Genomic DNA, 19890 nt, shown 5'->3' with positions numbered 1-19890 from the left:
TCCTGCTAATGCACACCCTGCAGGTAGCAATAATGATGGCTCGAGTGCTTGGGCCCCTGCCACTGATGTGGGAGACCCAGATGGACTTCAAGGCTCCTGGCCTTGGTCTGACCCAGCCCTGGCTGTTGCAAGCATTTGGGGAGTGAACCAGTAGATGGCAGATCTCTCTCCCTCTGTCTCTCTGCCTTTCCAATGAAATGAAAATAAGGAAATATTTTTTTAAAGAAAGCAAGAGCATCAGCATGTGCAAGTGACCACTGGCGAGCAGCCACCATGGACGAAGGGCGGTGAGGAAGCACGAGAAGAGAACGGTGCCGAGCGAAGTGTTTGACACCGAAGTGCGGAGTGGGTGGCTGCGTGGGGAGGCGGGAGGCAGGGCAGAGGCCAAAGGCAGGGTGCTACGGGTTGTGCCCCCGGAAACTCAGGGTGCAGTGCCTGGCATCCCGAAGCGGCGCTGTCATTCCTGCACAGGTGGGTGTCTGGATCTCATTAAATGCAGGGACTCAGGTGAGAAAGACAGGGAGGCATCTCACAGTGAGCGGAGACCCAACCCCTCCCTGACATTCACAACACAGAACTTACAGCTCTCTAGTTTGCTAGGTACAAAATGGCTTCTTTCTACTCATGCTGATCCTCGCTGTTGTCAGAGACGGTGGTCACGTGTGCCCGGGGCCTAAGTCAACTCTACAGGGAAGAGCTGATGTCCTGGACGTCAGACCCACGGCCAGCCCTCTGCGGTTTCTAACCATTTCCTACACACTGGACCCAGATGCAACAGGTTCTTCAAACAGAATTTCCTTCCTGTCTTCTCGAGCTCTCCAGAGAGCAGGCACTCAATGAACTCCGGAGAATCGAGCCATTTATTCTGTTTCTAAGTCACCCTCTGGACAGGAGCTGCTAAATGCTTGTTTGGCCTGGCAGCCAAGGCCCTGACTGGGATGCGCACACCCCGTACCAGAGCGTGCAAGTCCCAGTTCCACTCCTGATGCCATCCTCCTGCCAGTGCACACCCTGGGAGGGGTGACTGCCACCCGCATGAGAGACCTGGACTGAGATGCTGGCTCCCAGGTCACCCCGGCCCAGCCCTGGCCCAGCCCTAGCTACTGCGGGAGTAAACCGGGAGGGATGAGCGGCACTCTCAGTCTGCCTCTGTCTCTCTCAGATAAACTAAATAAATGTTTTTTCAAATTAATTTTTAAAAATGACGTCAGCATTTTGCTAATGTGAAAGGTCAAAGGACCCCGACCGCATTTCCCCTGGACATTTCTGATGAAGTGAATGACAACTACAACAATATAAGAAAATGGTTTTATTCCTAATTTTAGTTCCCATACAGTTTACAAATACACTTTTACTCTGATAATACAGCTTTGTAACTAGCAAAGCAGTTGAACTAACACCCATAAATACAGGTGGGGAGACAATTAACATCCACTAATGTTTCTCTACATAAACTATTCTTTTAATGTCACTGTTTTTAAAAAAAAAAAAACAATTGCAAATAGACTACATAATATACGTGGGCAAAAAGGCAATTGGGTGAATCTCTGGAAACACTAAATGTATAATAAACAGCATATTATCAACATTTACATGATTCACATCAAAATGATGACATCCTAAAACGTACTCCTTTTAAAGGATAGATTTATCAATAAAATATTACATATCTTTTAATACTCTGGTACAATACTTCTTCATACACTGCAGGAAAATTAAATGTAGGTCTAGTCATCAGCTTAATAAAGGATCCTTTTCCATTAGCTTTTATTAATAAAAGAATCACAATTAGGTCATAAATAAACAGGCAAATTATTAATTACATGATTTGAGGTTTAGGATGAAAACCTTGTAGAAATTAGTTTGCTACACAGCAAAGTTACGTAACACACTAAAACCAGCTGTTGACTATTTTTGCCTTGTGTGAACTGCCCGTAGTGAGAAAGGAACACATTTTTCAGTGATGGAAGAGACAACAAACTATATTTCAGAACTTAGTTTTCAACAGGAAGAAGGGGAAAGATTGTAGCAAAATGAAGGGCTGACACACTTCCTAATAAAGGCATCTCAAAGCCGGGGAGCGCCTGTGCTTGCCATGTAAAACTGCACTCCCCAACAACAGGGAGCAAACAACTGCGCTGGGGTGCGTTCCTGTCTACAGTCAGCTCCCTTAAGGATCACTACTCTACAACAAAACACTTCACAACTGCTCACCTTCCCACAATCCCCCGAACCGGAAATCACCCAGGCTGTTCCATCAGTTCTTAAAATCCCCAGGAAAACAACTCCGAAAGATAATCTTGACCTTTTTCTTGGCTGTTCCAAAGCCACCGGGCTCTGCAAAGCAGGCTCGGGCTCCGCGAAGTCCGCCCGCAGCTCCGCATTCCCAGGCAGCCAGGCTGGAGGTCACTGATGTCCACGGGAGATGGGACCTTGGGTTTCAAGAGGGCCATGCACTGGACGCAGAGGCGCCCTTTACTTTTTTTAAAAAAAAAAAAAGCCATGAAGATTCTGAAATTTGACCCTTTTTAAAACCTGAATACCACATGCCAGATAATGTCTTCACTTCAGATATAAAATCTTAGGCTTATAACTGTAAAATGGGCTTCCAGCCATGGGATACTGCGCGTACTTCGTGTCTGCCAGCAACCCAGAAGAAGGCTGCAAGTGCGCAGCTATCACACCCATGTTGCAGGTCAGCTGGTCACCTGTGACTGTGCTCTGGCCCCGGGGCCGCTTGACCTCCTCAGAAACCACCTCTTCAGAACTCCCACCTCCACAGTCCTTTCACCCTGCACCTGGAGCTCCCCATCCTCCCGGCCCCTCTGCCTGATCCACCCCACGTACAGCAACCTCACCTGAGAACCTGCCGACACCTTTTACCGAACACACCTCGAAGCTCAGCAACCTAGGGGCTGCCACGAATCTTGTCTTGGCGCCAGCTGACGTGACGATATGACAGCTTTGACTTCGCAGAGGGGAAACGCAAGTGAAATCAATGTCCTGTAACAAACAAAGCTCGCCAAGATCCGGGACTTCTGTGCCAAGGGCAAACACGATTCATCTTAAGCAACAGGCAGAGGCATTCGTGCAGCAGGTGTATTTGTACGATCAAACCCTTGGGTGCTGGTGAAAGACTTTGTCCCTCCAAAGTCCGAGTCCAAACACTGCCGTGAAATCGAAGCAGAACGGAGAACAATCCCATGTGACAATGCAGTAAGGACAGGACTGAGATCCTGGTCTCCGATACTGAGCTGCACGCCCTTTCTCTGAGGCCTGACAAGAAGACAGTACTCATCACCTCCCTCGCAAGACTACGTGCTCAGTCTGACCTGCGTTCAGAAGCAGCTCTAAGGTCCGCGGGTACCAGGGCCTTGGGTGGGGCCACAATGAACGCCTTGGCTGTGCAAATGGTGGCCACTGCACTCCCCAGGCCCCCTCGGGGTTTCAAGGGAGTTACAGACCCCAGCCAGGACCACTTCTGGAGCTGGACTGGGTCCTTCCTGTCGGGAGCCAAAGCGGAAAGAGCCTGGCTGAGCAGGCGCTGACTCCCGGGCCAAGCCGCTGCAGTGTGTTCTCGTCTTGACCCAGGAGACACTCGCTGGGCGGACAGTCAACACAAGAGGGATGTCTGTGGAGAAGGCACTTAAGGTAGAACATCAGCAAATCTGACTGCTTGGCCGAAACAAGAACCGAGCTAATGCACTCTGACTGGAGGCCTTGCTGGGCGGGCCCGGGCCCCCTCACTGCAGCCTGTCTGCACAAACTGCTGGCGCTAAGCAGGTTCGCATCCTGTCATGTCTGCAGGTGTCACAGGACGGGGTGGCTCTGCGCGCGGGTGCTCCGTCCCCCTAAGCACATCTCTCCTTAGGAGACCTGTTTGCCCAAGCAATGCTTCAGAAACTGCTCAGGGCTGCCAGAACTGGCTCAGCGAGCTTCTAGAAGGGCCTCTCTCTCTCTCCCGGACTTGCAGCTTAGGTGTAAGTGGGGCACACAGCTTCAGCGTCTCTAACCTCGCAGAGTTTCCCATGGCACTGGCTGTGAGGGTCTGAGAGACTGCTGGCTGCCAAGGAGTGCCCCCTGCTGAGTCTGCGCTGGGCCCACGACTGGTTTACCCGTGGAGGGGGACGGTGCTGTGGCAGTTCTGGGCCTAAGTCCTAGGAATCCTGGCTGCGTCTGCTGTGGAACTCTTGGGAGCTCTGAGCTGCCATGGGAGAGGTCCAGCTACCTGCTGGCGAGTTCCCGGGCAGAGACCACATGGACAGAGAGGGGCTGCATGCGGAGAAAGGCGCCGTCAGCCCAGGGGCTCAGCCACCTGCCCAGCGCGGCAGCGGCGCCTGTAAGACCAGCAGAATGTGGGGGAGGGGTGGTGCTGCGTGAAGCCGCCACATTTTGGGGTAGTTTGCCAGCAACACTGTATAACCAAAACACTAGTCACCCACAGATGTCCTTTGTCTAAACACATGACAATCAGTCAAATGCAAAGAAAATACGGCCACCCTTTTCCCACCACAACCTTTGCAGCCAACAGCTGTATGGTCACTGGTCACAGGCTAAGAAAAGACAGCTCTTACCCTAATTGATATATTCCCAAGATTCCCCCCTCCAGGATCATTTAATGACAATGTAAAAGAAGACAGTCAAATTCTGACTGACTGAGGCATTGGCTTGATTTAGCCAAAAAAAAAAAAAAAGAAAAAAGAAAAAGCCATCAAAACTAAGTATCCACTGCTGGATCACAGCTAGGCTTGACCAAGCCCCCTAACACTCATGTGCTGGAAATCTGAGCCCCAGTGCCCCAGTGGTGATGAGGCGGGGCCTGGGGCAGGTGCTTGGGTCACGAGGTCTCTGCGCTTCTGAGTTCATTAAGGTGCCCGCGCTGGCGGGCTTGTTATTGCGAGAGTGGGTTTTGTCATAAAAGCATGCTCAGCCCGTTCTTGCCCCCTTTTGCCACGTGACACCTCCCATGTGTTCCGATACCACACGCAGATGCGGCCCCTCACTCTTCCAGAACTCTAAGAGCAGAACTCTCTGCTCATGAGAAATCACTCGGGCTGTGGGATTCAGTTCTAGCAACACAAAACAGACTAACGCAACATGGTCAATGAAAGTGTTCTCCTCTCTCAAGGATGTGTTGTTACTTAGTTTCCCCAAACTATTTCTTCTTACAAGTGCCCTATCATGCCCCACCAAAAGAAAAAAAAATTAAGGTTACAAGAAGAAAAAATAACATTTAAAAAATATCCCATAACTAGAACTTGAATCCCCATAACCTGCAAAATACAGAGCACAGTTGAACTGCTTCCTCAATTAAAACAAAACTCTATAAAATGTAACAATGTCTACATTGTAGAGATGATTCCTTCTTATCCAAGGAAATGAACTGTTGAGTCAGAGTACGGTGGTCTTCAAAGGGTTTCCAATTTTGCTTATCCAAAGGCAGTCAGCCACAGTGCGGCCTTGCCGACCCAGATTCATTCTTCACGTAGACTTTCTCACATCTGTCCTTGATCTTTTCAGGGGGAGGACGAAAGTCCACGGCTGGGGAGAAGTAAGTTAGAATGTTTAAGCTCCAAACAGCTGGAAGCATGACAAAGCATTCACTTTAGAAGTGTGCATTTAAGGCTTGAACACACAGCTCAGTGACCTGAGGGAAAGGGGTGGTTTAGAGCCCTGGGAGGGGGCCCACGGTGGTGTCAAAGAGCCCAGATTCCCACTGGAATGGGGGTTTCAACCTGAGGCACTGACTCTGTGAGTCATTGAAACATAAGCAATACGCACTTGGGACCCTGACTAAGAAGGTGATGGACAGGGAAGAGGGATACAGGGAGATGAGCGCTCAGCTTCAGAGCCGGAAGGGAGTGGAGCTGACACCGCCAGAGGCCAGGAGCACCAGCGCCCGTGTCTCACAGCTGGTGAGAGGCCAACTGGGATGAGCACTCAGGCACCGTGATGCCCCCAACCACCCAATGCTGTGTCCTGACGTTTCCCAGTCCCTTAACAGATCATCCCCTGGCACAGCTTGGGTTAACCGACTCTCACAAACATCACTCTTAGGGCAGCCGGCGATGCGGCACAGAGGGTTAAGCAGCCACGTGCGATGCCTGGCAGCCCACATGGGCGCTGGTTGGTGTCCTGGCTGCTCCACTTCCAGTCCAGTTCCCTGTTAATGCACTTAGTCAGGGACCCAAGCGCGTATTGCGTATGTTTTAATGACTCACAGAGATGGCCCAAGTCCTCGGGCCCCTGCACCTGTACGGGACACTCAGAAGAAGCTCCTGGCCCCTGGCTTCAGCCTGGCACAGCACTGGCCATTGCAGCAATTTGGGGAGTAAACCAGCAGATGGACGATCAACTGATCTCTCTCAGTCTCTCTCCCTCCCTCCTTCCCTCCCTGTAACTCTACCTTTCAAATAAATAAAATAAATCTTAAAAAAAAATTGTTCTTAGGGACATGTGCTTGGCACTGCCGTTAAGATGCCGCCTGGGACACCTGCATCCTGTTTCAGAGCGCCTGGGTTCAAGTCCCCCTGTGCTTCCAACCCAGTTTGCTGCTAACACACACCTGGGAGGTAGCAAGGAATGGCTCAAGCACTTACGTGCCTGCCACCTACCTGGAGACCTGGATGGAGTTCCAGGCTATTGTGGGCATTTGAGCAGTGAACCAGCAAATGAAAGACCTCTGTCTGTCTCTGTCTTTCAAATAAGAAATACGGAAGTGTATTTTAAAACTACTCTCTCCCAGCAACATCAACCCCTGTGCCTGGGATAAGTACCCGCCTTGCTTCTTACACACATCATTCTATATTGGATTTTAATGCTTATATGAACTCCAACCTAAATCTAGCTTGGAGACAGAAATACAAGGAGAAAAAGGAGGCTGGTGTATGGCATTCCATGCCGGTACGGACTGAAGCAGTCACAAATCATACGGGACGCTAACGGAGACAGCACTGGCGTCTCCATACCGGTTTCTGCGCTCAGGTCCAGGCGGCTCTGCTCAGCGGAAGCTTTTCTGCTGCTGCATCAGGCCCACGTTCTCATAGACTCTAGCATTATCTTCTCGCATTCTGTGGAGGAAAGAAGGAAGGCATTTACAGAAGTGCAGTCCGTGCTGCCTAAGCTTACAAGATACCCATAAAGCACACACTACTGCCTACGGGGACCAGTTCCGATGCAGTCACGGTCCCTGCTCCCCTGAGCTGACACTCCCGGAAGGGATGCAAGACATGAACACACAGCGATACAATGACGACAGCCTCGAGTCCCGGTGCTGTCTGGGGTGGGATGGAAGCAGGCTGTCTTTCAGGCGAGCAGCGCAAAGCAGTCTGTAGGATGAGGCCCTGGAGTCAGACTGCAAAGCAGGGTGGAGAGAAAGGAATCACAGTGATTTCTAGAAGGATCTGAACAAGCAAAGGTCCAAGAAAATAAAGCGTGGGAGCAGCCAGGCTTGGAGGTCCATTAGCATCCACCCAGGTAGGGGAATGTTGGCTCCGAGCGCTGGGAGGCATCGAGGAGCCCAAGTTCATTTCTGAGTGCAGGGAGAGATCAGAGCAGGCAGGCAGGGCAGAGAGCCCCGCAGCGTGGGTGCCAGCCTGCAGGGGCTCCAGGACTGTGCACCCCACAAGGAGGATGACGGACAGAGAGGCTGCCAGCCCCGGGGCTGCCGCTGCTAATAAGGGTAGTCGCTCAAGCTGCTTCTGTGAGGCCGACGTGAGGAGACAGCTTTCTGGCAAGGACTCAGAGACCTGACGCTCCGGATCCTCGGCAAACTTCTGCAGAGCGCGATTTAAAATGCCAGCTCCCCCAGCCCATCCACGGGACACAGAAAAGCAGGCAGCAGGAGGGGCAGCTTGGAGGAGAGAATCCTTCCGCTATGTAATTTCATTTCAATGGAAACAGAAAGTAAGTGGAAACGCAAGCTGCCCAGATGCGACCTAAGAGGCTTGTATAGAATATTAAAGTCAGCAGGGCTTTTAAAATTCCACATCAGATTCAAAGAGAGACAAGACTCTTAGGGGAAAATAAAAAGTAAATGTTATACTGAAGAGTGACTTCAGAATACATACGAAAATAACAACTTAGAACTGTCATGCCTGTAATCAATATAACGGAATGTCTTCCTGTCATGTTTTAGTTTAAACAAGGAGTGGCAAAGTTTTCTGGAAAGAACAAGAGTGCATATTTTCAGCTCGGTAGGCCATGCAGTTTCTGTAGTGTTATTGTTCTTTAAAACCCAGTCACAGGCTATACAGAAAAAACCAGATTTGGCCTCTGAGCTGTAGCTTGCTGATGTCTGGTTTAAATACCCAAAGTACATTTCTGCTACTGGTGGGAAACTGACAGGCCATGAGTGCACTGATGTACGCACTGTTGATTTATTTACTCTTCATTAGCAGAGTCGTAACATGTCAGAGGGGACGTGACCCTCCTCAGCAATGATTCCCACATCAACAAAAGAAAACTCAAGATTCTCCCTGGAAAACCACTGCCTGATACACTTACGAGAGAACTTTTTAAAACGTCCATGGAAAATGGAATTAATCTCTGTCCGTCTACCTTTCAAATAAGTAAATCTTTCTTTTAAAATGGAATTAAAGGAAAAGTCTATTCTGGCATAAAAAACTGCTGAAATCTATGCATCACTTGTTTTTCTCCCCACAGTAAGCATTTTCTGTGAACTCTGCAAGCCCCCCGTGTGGTCCCGAGTCAACCCACAGAACCCGCCGTCACCGACACACGGGTCACCAGGCAACACCACCGTGTGCCGGAGAGATGCGAGAGCGGCAAAGGCTTTTCAAAAACCTCCGTTCCGGTAAGAACTTCCTTCTTCACTACTTACTCCGCACAGGGAGGCGCGGGGGTACAGGGCGGGAGGGGGCTCTGATCCCCGCTTGTCTGCTCGGCGAGGGAATACTTGATGTTTGTGTATTCGTGCCCTTTCCTCTTGCTTTTCTGAAAGTGGGAAGAGCACACGTATGAGGCACTGTGACTTTTGTAAAGGAAGAAAGAATCAAAACAGGCATTTCACCAAGAAATTTTAAAAAGAGCCACAGAAAGCCAGACAGGCCAGAGCCCTGAGGATGCTGACGTAGACCTGATGATTCCGGAATCCACCTCAAGGTAAACACACCGCGTGAGCGCGAAGTTCGCGGCAGCCACTCCACTCCAAAGCACGGAGCGTCCGACGTTCCCGCCTTGCGGTACTGAACCTCAGGACCTGTAGCTGAGCAAGGGGAGCTCACACCTTCTCTGCCGCGTTGGCACCCGGTCACTGGTGGCGCATGTAACGATTTCCCGGCAGACGGCTGGGAGAGGCGTCTAACGGCTGCACTCTCACTAGAAACAATAAGGCACTCCACCCTCTCCTCCCCTCACCCCCAGAAAAGACCCAAGCTCCTTTAGTTATTCAGTTTTGGCTCTAACCATACCTGGGGGCGGGGCAAAGACGGCCAGTAGCAAGGTGTCCCATTTCAGACACAGAGTGAACTACACTTCCAGAACTCTTGGGTAGATGATTTATTCTTTTCTAATTTTTCCCTAAACACAGCCAATTCTGAAAATCTCATCTGTCAAGTGAGCAGCATCCCATAATGTTACCTTCCTTGTGGGAGTGCAGCCCCTTCAAACACTGCGTAGACGCGGGAGCTTCCACGCACCGCGAAGGAGGGAAGCGGGCACCAGCGCTGTGGCGCACCGTTCCAGGCAGTAGTTCTAGGAACTCAGCAGGCAGCAAAACCGAAAGGCGCAGAGCTCACAACCCTGACCAGCTGCTTCTCCAGGAACCCCTGCCGTGAGCCTGCACGAGCTGTGGTGTGGGACAGGACATTCTTGACAAGGCCCACTGACAGGACAGAGGAACGCGATGCATTCACACGGCGAAGTCAAATGTGGCAGTGAAGAGCAACAACACAGGCTCCATAAAACACTGTTTATGAAAACACATTTCATAAACAATGCTAAGTGCAAAACACAAGTCCCACAACAGTCAAGCAGTGTGATGCCATCTGGGCAAATGTTCTGAACTGACTAAATGAAATCCACAGTTTACAGGTACCCGTGTTTTATCATCTAAAAAGAGACTGCAAGGCTAGTGACTGCTTGAGGGTTTCAGGCATGGAATGCGGGGGATGCAGGGGTAAGGGTCAAAGGGAAACTTAGCTGTCCCTGCTACACTTGACTTCTTCCCTTTAATTAAATGTTTGTTTTCATCCACTTGAAAGGCAGAGCAACAGAACAACAGAGAGAGAGAGAGAGAGAGAGAGTGAGACAGAGAGAAGCTAGATTTTTCCATCTGCTGGTTTACTCCCCAAACAGCTGCAACAGGCAGGGGGTGGCCAGGCCAAAGCCAGGAGCTAAGAATTCCACTGGGGTCTCCCACATGGGGTCCCGGGTATTTGAGCCATCATCCACTGCCTCCCAAGCACATCTGCAGGGAGCTGGATCAGAAACGCAACAGCCAGGATCAAACCTGCTCTCTGATCTGGGATGCAGGCACCCAAGTGGGAGCTTAACCTGCTGCACCACAACACCAGCCCCCTGACTTGTTTTATAAAGGGGAAAAGCCTTGAAATAAATGTAGGAATTGGCATTGCGGCATAGTGGGTCAAGTTGTCACCTGCAACACCAGCATCATATATGGGTGCCGGTTCGTGTCCTGGCTGCTCCATTTCTGATGCAGCTCCCTACTAATGGCCTGGGAGAAGTAGCAGAAGATGGCCCACGGCTGGCACCGTGGCTCACTTGGCTAATCCTCTGCCTGCAGTGCCGGCACCCTGGGATCTAGTCCAGGTTGGGGCACCAGATTCTGTCCCGGTTGCTCCTCTTCCAGTCCAGCTCTCTGCTGTGGCCCAGGAGTACAGTAGAGGATGGCCCAAGTGCTTGGGCCCTGTACCTGCATGGGAGACCGGGAGGAAGCACCTGGCTCCTGGCTTTGGATCGGCACAGCACACCGGCTGTGATGGCCATTTTGGGGGTGAACCAATGGAAAGGAAGACCCCCCCTCTCTCACGCTAACTCTACCTGTCAAAAAAAAAAAAAGATGGCCCAAGTACTTGAGCCCCTGCCACCCACATGGGAAACCCAGAAGAAGCTCCTGGCCCACCGCTGGCCATTGTGGTCATCTGGGAAGTGAACTAGCAGATTGAAGATCTCTCTTTCTGCCTCTTCTCTTTCTTCAACTCTTTCAAATAAATCTTAAAAAAGAAAAACTTGGTGGGTTTTCAGACTGCCACTAAAACCTAACTGAAGATACTTCTTTTCCACAAACTAGGTTGCGAGTTCCTAGACTGATTAAAATGGTCCAACACAGAGAGCAACAAGTTATAGGATCCCATTTTTAAAAGCCAATGAATTGATGTGAAGGGGAAGGGGAGAGGGAGTGAGAGAGGGGAGCGTTGTGGGTGGGAGGGAAGATACAGGGGGGAGGAGGCTATTGTGGTCCATAAGCTGTACTTTGGAAATTTATGCTCATTAAATAAAAATAAATAAATAAAATAAAATAAAATAAAATAGATCTCCTGCCCATTTAAAAAAAAAAAAGCCAATGAATGGGGCTGGTGCTGTGTGTGGCATAGCAAGTAAAGGCGCCACCTGCAGTGCCAGCATCCCTTGTGGGCACCAGTTCGAGTCCCAGCTGCTCCACTTCTGATCCAGCTCTCTGCTATGGCCTGGAAAAGCAGCAGAAGATGGCCCCTGCACCGGCATGAGAGACCTGGAAGAAGCTCCTGGCTCCTGGCTTCGGATAGGCACAGCTCTGGCCATTGTGGCCAGCTGGGGAGTGAAACAGTGGATGGAAGGCTTCTTTCTCTCTCTCTGTCTCTCCTTCTCTCTTTGTGTAACTCCAACTTTCAAATACATAAACAAACCTTTACAAAAAAAAAAAAAAGCCCAAAGGCCCATGTAAAAACAGTAGTTAATATGCTTATTAACCTAGCACCAACAATATCAACACCCAAAAAGCACTGGCTGCATGATGACTGCAAGCACTTTAGAGGCAGGATTACTGGGACTGTTACTTTGCCCATTCCATATTCTGTAACACCTGAATTATTAAGGGTGCAGCAACTAAGCTGCTGCTTGGGACGCCCACACGCCATGTCAGCGCGCCTAGCTCAAGTCCCAGCTACTCCACTTCCCATCCAGCTCCCTGCTAATGTGAGCCAGGGAGGCAGCAGAGGACGGCCCCAGTGCTCGGGTTCCTGCCACCATCTGGCAGAGACTGAGTTCCAGACTCTTGGCTTCAGCCTTGCCCAGCCCTGACTGTGAAAGGCATTTAAGAATGAACCACAGGATGGACGATCTCTCTTACTCTTTTTGTCTCTCTCTGCCTCAAATAAAATGAAAATAAATAAATAAAAAATGTTTTTAAAGTACTAAGGACTATGTTTCGCTTTTGACCTCTACCAGCCACAACCCTTCCAAGAAAAAGGTAGCAATGAAGATTTTTTTTTTTTAAACTAGTTCCTAAATCCAACTCAAAACTTTAGCTTTAGGGTCAGGGAGAACCTATGGTAATAAGAAGACCCTCAATCCTCCTAACAAGAATAAAAATCTTCTAGAGTCTTCTAAGTTTCTAAAAGAAATGAGTCCTTACACTTTAGCCCTACTTTTCTGAGCAAGGTTAAATGTGTGCTTCAAGACCCTTCGGAATGGTTTTCAACACGTAGCGGCTGTGCTACATTCTCTGATTAACAGTCTTTCGTAACTTTCTCCTTAAACTATGGCTGGCCTCAGCAACTGGAAGGCACGTGTCACGTAACTGACAGATGCCATCTGAGTATCTCATCGCAAGCTTGGGGCGACGTTTCACGCTGCTGTGGAGGCACCATTTGGTACATGCTCACGGCCCGTATCAGCCTGCTCAACGCACACCCCGCAGGGCAGCAGGGCATGACTCCAGTCCCTGGGTCCCTGCTGCCCACGCGCAAGGCTCAGACGGGGCCCCAGCCTCCTGGTCTCAGCCTGGCGAAAACCCAGCTGTTGAGGGCGTTTGGGGAGTGAACCAGTGGATAGAAGAGCTCTGTCTTTGTGTCTCTTTCTATCCTTCTGTTTTTCAAATAAAATGCAAATAAAGAAAAGAAATAAAAATAAAATGACAACTGGGATCTTGTTAATTATTTGGCCCCAGACCTCTCTATATATGCTGCTTCTGTACAATTAAACAATCCAGTGTCTCCCTGTGGACTGAGAATTCACTACACTCATTCACAGGTGCCTTACGCTGGCTAAGCCAACATTGACAGCGTGGCTGCTATCCCACTGGATATTTCAAGTAGGTGGCGGGTCCCAGTTTGAGACACAGTTTTCTGGAAGGCACTAAACAGAGAGGAGCAGGCAAATGGCACTGATGTTTAGACGTCTCCCCATCTGCAGCACAGCAACAGGGCTGAGGGGGCTCGGAGAGGGGGCGGGCACAGCTCCCCAAAGGAGCAGTCCTCTCCTCCCTCCTCTCGTTTCAGCAGGTTCCTCATTAACACAGTTTTGTGTCTGTTATGAAAAGCTTCAAATGGAAAGGTGCCAATTCCGCATCCTTCTTCATTATGCACAGCTTATTAAAACTGAAATTTCACTGTTTCCAACTAGACCAAATTAGTAGTTCAAACCACTGTGCGCTATTAAGAGTGAGGCATTCATTTTAGAAGATGGAATCAGAATAAACATGGCCTGGATCAAAGCTGGAACAGGTTGGAAACACCAAGGCTTTGAGGGCTGAGCTTGCCACGTGAGCCTGGGAAAATCGCAGGCATGGCACGGCAGCTGCTCCACCTGGCGGGCCCCTCCCTGGGTGCCTCTGTACCAAACAGAGTGGCAACTAACTACCGCTTCCAGGAAGCCCTTCTAGGTGGGTACTTGTTTCCACCCCCAAATAAGCACAGGTGCCTATCAGAGCCTGGGGCCCCGCTCAGGAGGAAAGCACCCCCAGGCTGCCCGGAGAGGATGTGAAAACCTGCATGCCAGCCCCTCCTGGCTTGTACCTGCTCCTCCTCGATCCTGCGCTGTAGTGTTTCAATGTAATGCTGGACAGCCATGTAGATAAAGCGGTACTGCGCCTCTGTCTGCACCATCCCTGACCTCTGAGACCGCACCATCTGAATGGTCTTGGGCACGTCAATGTCACAGTCAACACCTGCAAAGCAACCAACCACCACGAAGCATTAGGAGACTGCAGGGTCAGCGAGAAGCTCGTCCACATCCAGCTCTTAGCAGATGCGAGAGGAGGCAGATTCGCTAAGGTGCGAGCTGAGCACGTTCCCCTGGGCTGTGGCCCAACCCCAGCGACCCAGGAAGACGGCAACGTGTCAGACACCAGGATTCCGACTCCCCTTTCCAGTCCTGTAAGCCAGCACTCGGGAGCTGGGTAGGAACCCACCACTGCCTTCACGACAAAGGCCGTGGCAGTAGGGTCCTCAGCTCCTGGGCTGCATCTGAGGCCAAAAGCTCACACAGCACAACTTCCGTTCTCACGTGAACTGAAAGCAGAAGTGCCAGCCCGTTTCCGTGAGACGCTTTCACATTCGAATTCCCTTCCCCAGCGCCTTCCTTCCAGGAACTAACAGCCGGAGCTGCAGCTTCTGGCCCTCCGGGAGACCTACCTTTTTCTCTGATGATGTCAATAAGGATATCAATCACAATAAACGTCCCTGTCCGGCCGATTCCAGCACTGTGGGCAGAAGGACAAGACGCAGGGAGAGTGGAATCACTCACGGGAGTTTTATACCCAAAAACCAAGCTATTAATATTAACAGAAACAATATCTGCTCTTGGGAGTACTTATAACATAGTATGTTTATATCTGAAGATATATTAGCAATGAACACAGAGCTCTGCCATCAGCCAACCAGGGCTTAAAGCCCAACTTCTCCAGTACCGTGTGCCTGAGGCAAGCCCTGCAGTGTCCCCTCCTGTGCAATGGGGACAACAGCGATGCTTCACAGACTACGGTGAGGATAAGACATAATAATGGAGGGGGGCCGGCGCTGTGGCGTAGCAGGTAGCACTGAGCCTGCAGTGCCGGCATCCCACATGGGTGCCAGTTCGAGTCCCGGCTGCTCCACTTCCAATCCAGCTCTCTGCTATGGCCTGGAAGATGGTCCAAGTCCTTGGGCCCCTGCACCCATGTGGGAGACGAGGAAGAAGCTCCTGGTTCCTGGCTTCAGATCAGCGCAACTCCAGCCCTTGCAGCCATTTGGGGAGTGAACCAGCAGATGCAAGATCTCTCTCTCTCCACCTCTGCTACTCTGTAACTCTGCCTCTCAAATAAATAATTTAAAAAAAAAAAATAATAATGTAGGAAAAGCACTTAATTCAGAGGTTAGGACAATAAATGGCAGTTTTTTAAAAAACAGAACAAGTAAGTCCTCTCACACATCTACTTGTCCAACACACAAATGAGATTAGGAAATCAGACTTCCCCAAGTACAATCACGAAGCGCAGACTTGGATACCAGCAGCCAGCACATTCTGGTGCAGGGCTCGGCTTCCATCAAAGGCCTCGGCACGAAGCAGTTGGAATCTTTTGAAGCAAATATGCACAAGGACAGGGTCGGGGAAAATACGTGAGGGGACATCACAAAGTTTGTGGGAAGTGGAGCTAAAAGATAAGTTTCCTTGGGTGCAAAAAAAAATTGTGAAATCTACACACAGCATTTTAGAACATGCATTTTCCACTAACTCAGTGAACACCCTTCATCTCTTACTTCCTCAGCGGAAGAGAACAGAATCACAAAGAGATGGACCCTAAATTACTGGATTTCAAAAGAAAACGTAGTCAGAAGCACTAGACGGGGCGTCGGTGAGAACAAGGGCTGTGTCCAGCCCGCCCACCAGCCCGACCCCGCAGTCCTGCAGGGTCTGTAGGAAGCGAGCATCCCTACTGCAGCCTGCTCAGGCCTTAAGCACAGGTAAACTGCCGGGGATGGCCGGTGAAAGCAGCCCTGGGGGGCAGGCACAGGCTGCGGCAGGAGGGGCAGGGGCTGTCACCTGCAGTGAACCACGACCGGGCCGGCGTCCATGATGCTCTCCTGCTTGTGGTGGACCTCCTCCAGGAAGTCCAGCACGCCCCCGGGGTCGCTGGGCACGCCGTGGTCCGGCCAGGTCCGAAAGTGGTATTGCCAGACCGTTCTCTCCGTATTCCCCTGGAGTAGAGCCAAGAAAAACCAGAACCGAATTAAATAAATCAAGGGGTGGAGGAGCCGCCTGGTTCTGAGCTTTCCCACCTGCTACGGAAGTCACCGGTGCTGGCGGGCCCGGCGGCGCTCAGTGGCCACCTAAAGGCCCACTTGAGTCTCCAGGGCGCTCCCATGCCAAGAAGCCAAGCAGATAGACTTTGGGAGTCGGGTGGGGAGGTTTAGGCTCAAACCCCAGATATTCACACTCACTCCAGCCCTTGGGCAGCTCTGAGCCTCAATGTCTCCATGTGCAAAATGTGAAGAATCGCCTCTCTCTCGCCGCCTCTTTATACCACCGTGGGGACGGACAGCTCAGCGGCACACTGCCACTGGTCAGCACCCGAGGGCTGATCTGAGGACAGGGATCGCAAACAGAGACAGCGAAGGCCCCGAGACTGCAGGAGACAAGGGGGATTATGTCTGTGCTCAGCCCAGCCCAGGTCACTGCAGTGGCACTAGTCATGGCTACCCAGTCCCTGCATATCTGGGGACAACCCAAGGCAAGCGACAATTACAAAGGTAGCTGCCAAGCAGAAATGAGAGACCGAGGTGCCGGAGACGCTTATCTTCGGTTCTGTTGACAAATGCCCCATCTTCTCATCACCACGGGTTTCTGAGTAGCTGTCAGGACACCCCCACACCCCCCGCCACCTCCCTGCGTAGCTCCTTTGCAGTAGCACACTGGCCCAGGAGTTTGGCACCCTGGGTGCAGGTGCTGATGGAAGACTGCTGGTTTCTCCTGAATCCTGGTAATGTGGTTTCTATTTTGTACAGAATTTTATATTTTCTCTAAAGCACTGCCATGCAACATCACATAAGCTCCACCCTGCCCAGGAAGGAAGAATTAGGGCAGAGACCTTGTTGACCGTTTTCCAAGGTGCAGGGCGTGGACATGCAGCCACTCTGGGGGCAGGTCTCTCACTCCCTGACAGTGGAGCTGCCTGGTTTAGGGGCCACCCTGGAACATCAGCTCTGAGAGAGACCTGCCCCACGGACTCCATCTCAAGGCCCCAGTCACTCAGGAACACACCAACCACCCTGGGCCCCTACAGACTGAACTCAGGGAGCTCAATTTACTCTAAATGTCCTTTCTCCCCAGGCACTGGGAGGGCACAGCCATGCCTGTCTCGTTCACATGCACCAGGAGTGCCTGACTGTGCTTGGCACACAGAAGGTATCCCAACAACGGCTACTTAATCAATGTGTGAAGGCAGGCAGGAGTGCATGCACACGAGCGTAGCTGCAAGACCCTGGACCACTGCACACCACGAGCCCCGGCCTCTAAAATACGACAATATACTTACTTGTCCGACCTTCGAAAGTTTAAGTTCTCTTAAGGTATAGTCATGAGCGGCACTTTCTTTGACGTTCCTAACACGCATGACACCGTATTCTTTTAGAGCATACTCATCGGGCCAGTATTTGACACATTTACTCTGGAAGGGACCAGAGAAAAGACAGTTAACCTCCGTGAGCTCCCAACAAAAGCCTAGGCTGGCAGCAAACAGTCTAACAGGGAAATGGCACGTCTGGCTTCTTCGTGTGGCTCAACAGTTAACTCACGACCAGGGACAAGCGCAGCCCCTGTCAGAGCTGGGTGCCAGCCCTGGCTACTCTGCTTCCTGGAAACTCAGCTTCCTGCTAACACAAGAAGGCTGATGCTGGGAGGCAGCAGATTACAGCTCAAGTCCTTGGGCTCTGCCACCCATGTGAGAGACCCGGACTTGAGTTCCGGGTTCCTGGCTTTAGCATGACCCAGCCTTGACTGTTGCAGGCATTTGTGGCGTCAAATGGGGATGGAGGACTTCTCTCCCTCACACACACACTCACTCTCTCTTACTCTCTCTCTCTGCCTTTGAAACAAAATGAAAATAAATAGATAAAAATATAAGGAAGGAAGGGCTCAAATAAGAAAAGCAGGTGCTGGGCCGGCGCCACAGCTCAATAGGCTAATCCTCCGCCTGTGGCACCAGCACCCCAGGTTCTAGTCCTGGTCAGGGCGCTGGATTCTGTCCCGGTTGCCCCTCTTCCAGGCTAGCTCTCTGCTGTGGCCCGGGAGTGCAGTGGAGGATGGCCCAAGTGCTTGGGCCCTGCACCCCATGGGAGACCAGGAGAAGCACCTGGCTCCTGCCTTCGGATCAGCGCAGTGCACCGGCCACAGCAGCCATTGGAGGGTGAACCAACAGTAAAGGAAGGCCCTTTTTCTCTGTCTCTCTCACTGTCCACTCTGCCTGTCAAAAAAAAAAAAAAAAAAAAGGAAAAGAAAAAAAAAAGAAAGAAAGAAAGAAAAAGAAAAGAAAAGAAAGAAAAGCAGGTGCTTAGAGAAGTGGGACGAGAACCGGGCTCTCCCGGAGCTGCCCATCAAGTCACGGTCAAAGGCGAGTCCACGCTTGCTCATCTCTAAGGGAACAAGCCCCAGAGAGGGAGGGGCTCCAGTTTGTTGCTGTCTAGCACCACGGAGTCTGGAGTCCTAGAGATCTGCCAGTCACTCTGAGGGCAAGGCAAACAAGGATGTGGAGGCGGCTGAGCTGCCCACCGAGCCAGACCGTCTGGTTCATTTCCGCACCTGTGTAGGAGGACTCGAGGCCTTCTCTCACCCAAGTGTGAACAGCTCTGTCACGGAAAGGCAGCCTACGGGGCTTTGACCCAACTGCTTCTTCTATCCCCAGACCCATCTGATACCTACTATGCGCGTCACTTCCCCTGAACTGAGTGCCCAGCCCGCGGTCGCTGCTGGCTTCAGGAGCAGGCGAGCTGAAAAGCGCAGCACCAAGGAAACCGTTTCCGCTGCCAAAAAGGGAGCCGTTTTGCTCAATGGGAGGTGTGTGTGCATCTATCTGCTGATGGGTTCCGGGCAGGGAAAGGTTTTATGTTTTGTTTTTCTCTGGGGACAGTCGCCCATTCCACAAACTTCCTAAAGCCATCAAGGCACAAATATCAGCAAGAGAAATGGATCTTGCAGATCAGGAAGAAAGTCCCAGCTATGAGGACAAGCATGGAGCCCCGTGGCTGACTCATTTCCCTACCAGGATTCCTGGGTTCAGTTCCCCACAGCAGCTCCTGACTCCAGCTCCCCGTTAATGTACCCTCTAGGAGGCAGTAGGGACGGCTCAGATAACTGGGTTCCTGCCACCCACCTGGGGATGTGGATTGAGTCCCCGCTCCCAGCTTCAGCCCTGGCCCAGCCCCAGCTGCTGTAGTTCTTTGGAGGAATAAACTTGCAGGTAGAAGCACGCTCCTTCTGGTTCCCACCCTCTCTCTCTTTGCCTCTCAATTAATTAAAATGGCTTTATTTTAAAAAGAAAAAAAAAAAAAACTAGTTACAAAGCTCGTGTTAAGAGAGCAACTGCTAACATCGTCACAGTCCACGATTACCTGAAAGAAAACGTGGTAGGAGGAAGTTTCAACACAAGGATGCGGTCTCTTGTTCCTATTCTGGATTCAGCCTCTCCTCTGGTACTCTGCAGATCAAACCAACTCCTGATACAATGTTTATTTTCCCCAAAGAGTACTCAACGTACTCCATGCCACTGCTGGACAATCCGCTCTGAGAACACTCAGTCACCACAGAGAGCTTGGCAGAACAGAGCGGGCGACGACCCTGGACCGTCCCAGCCGACCTGAGGCGCCTGCGCACTGCTGCAGCCCTCCCCCGGGTTGCCCAGACTCTACAAACCTCGGAGACCGATTCTAAGACACGAGGGCTGACACGTTCTTTTCA

At 51.1% G+C, this 19890-nt stretch overlaps 1 protein-coding gene across 4 annotated transcripts in view; it reads right to left on the bottom strand.

Annotated features, from left to right (window-relative positions):
• Positions 1 to 1296: 1296 nt before the first annotated feature.
• The window catches only part of PTPN11 (protein tyrosine phosphatase non-receptor type 11), a 95230-nt gene continuing 76636 nt past the window's right edge, over positions 1297 to 19890 (bottom strand). For 2 of the 4 annotated variants that reach the window (XM_008272268.5, XM_008272269.5), the window contains exons 10-16: positions 17474 to 17605; positions 15982 to 16148; positions 14595 to 14662; positions 13977 to 14128; positions 8843 to 8955; positions 6969 to 7070; positions 1297 to 5541 (exon numbers count right to left, since the gene is read on the bottom strand). In XM_008272268.5, coding sequence (XP_008270490.1) covers positions 7001 to 7070; positions 8843 to 8955; positions 13977 to 14128; positions 14595 to 14662; positions 15982 to 16148; positions 17474 to 17605 — 702 coding nt within the window. In that variant the 3' untranslated portion in view covers positions 1297 to 5541; positions 6969 to 7000. The remainder of the gene's footprint in view (positions 5542 to 6968; positions 7071 to 8842; positions 8956 to 13976; positions 14129 to 14594; positions 14663 to 15981; positions 16149 to 17473; positions 17606 to 19890) is intronic. The other 2 variants (XM_008272270.5, XM_051826560.3) reach the window with 1 other exon arrangement.

The sequence above is a fragment of the Oryctolagus cuniculus genome, chromosome 21, assembly GCF_051225735.1.
Source record: "Oryctolagus cuniculus isolate XC-2025 breed Fujian yellow rabbit chromosome 21, ASM5122573v1, whole genome shotgun sequence".
Lineage (NCBI taxonomy): Eukaryota > Metazoa > Chordata > Mammalia > Lagomorpha > Leporidae > Oryctolagus > Oryctolagus cuniculus.
Note: the sequence above shows the minus strand (reverse complement) of the source record. Positions and strands in the feature narration are given on the sequence as shown.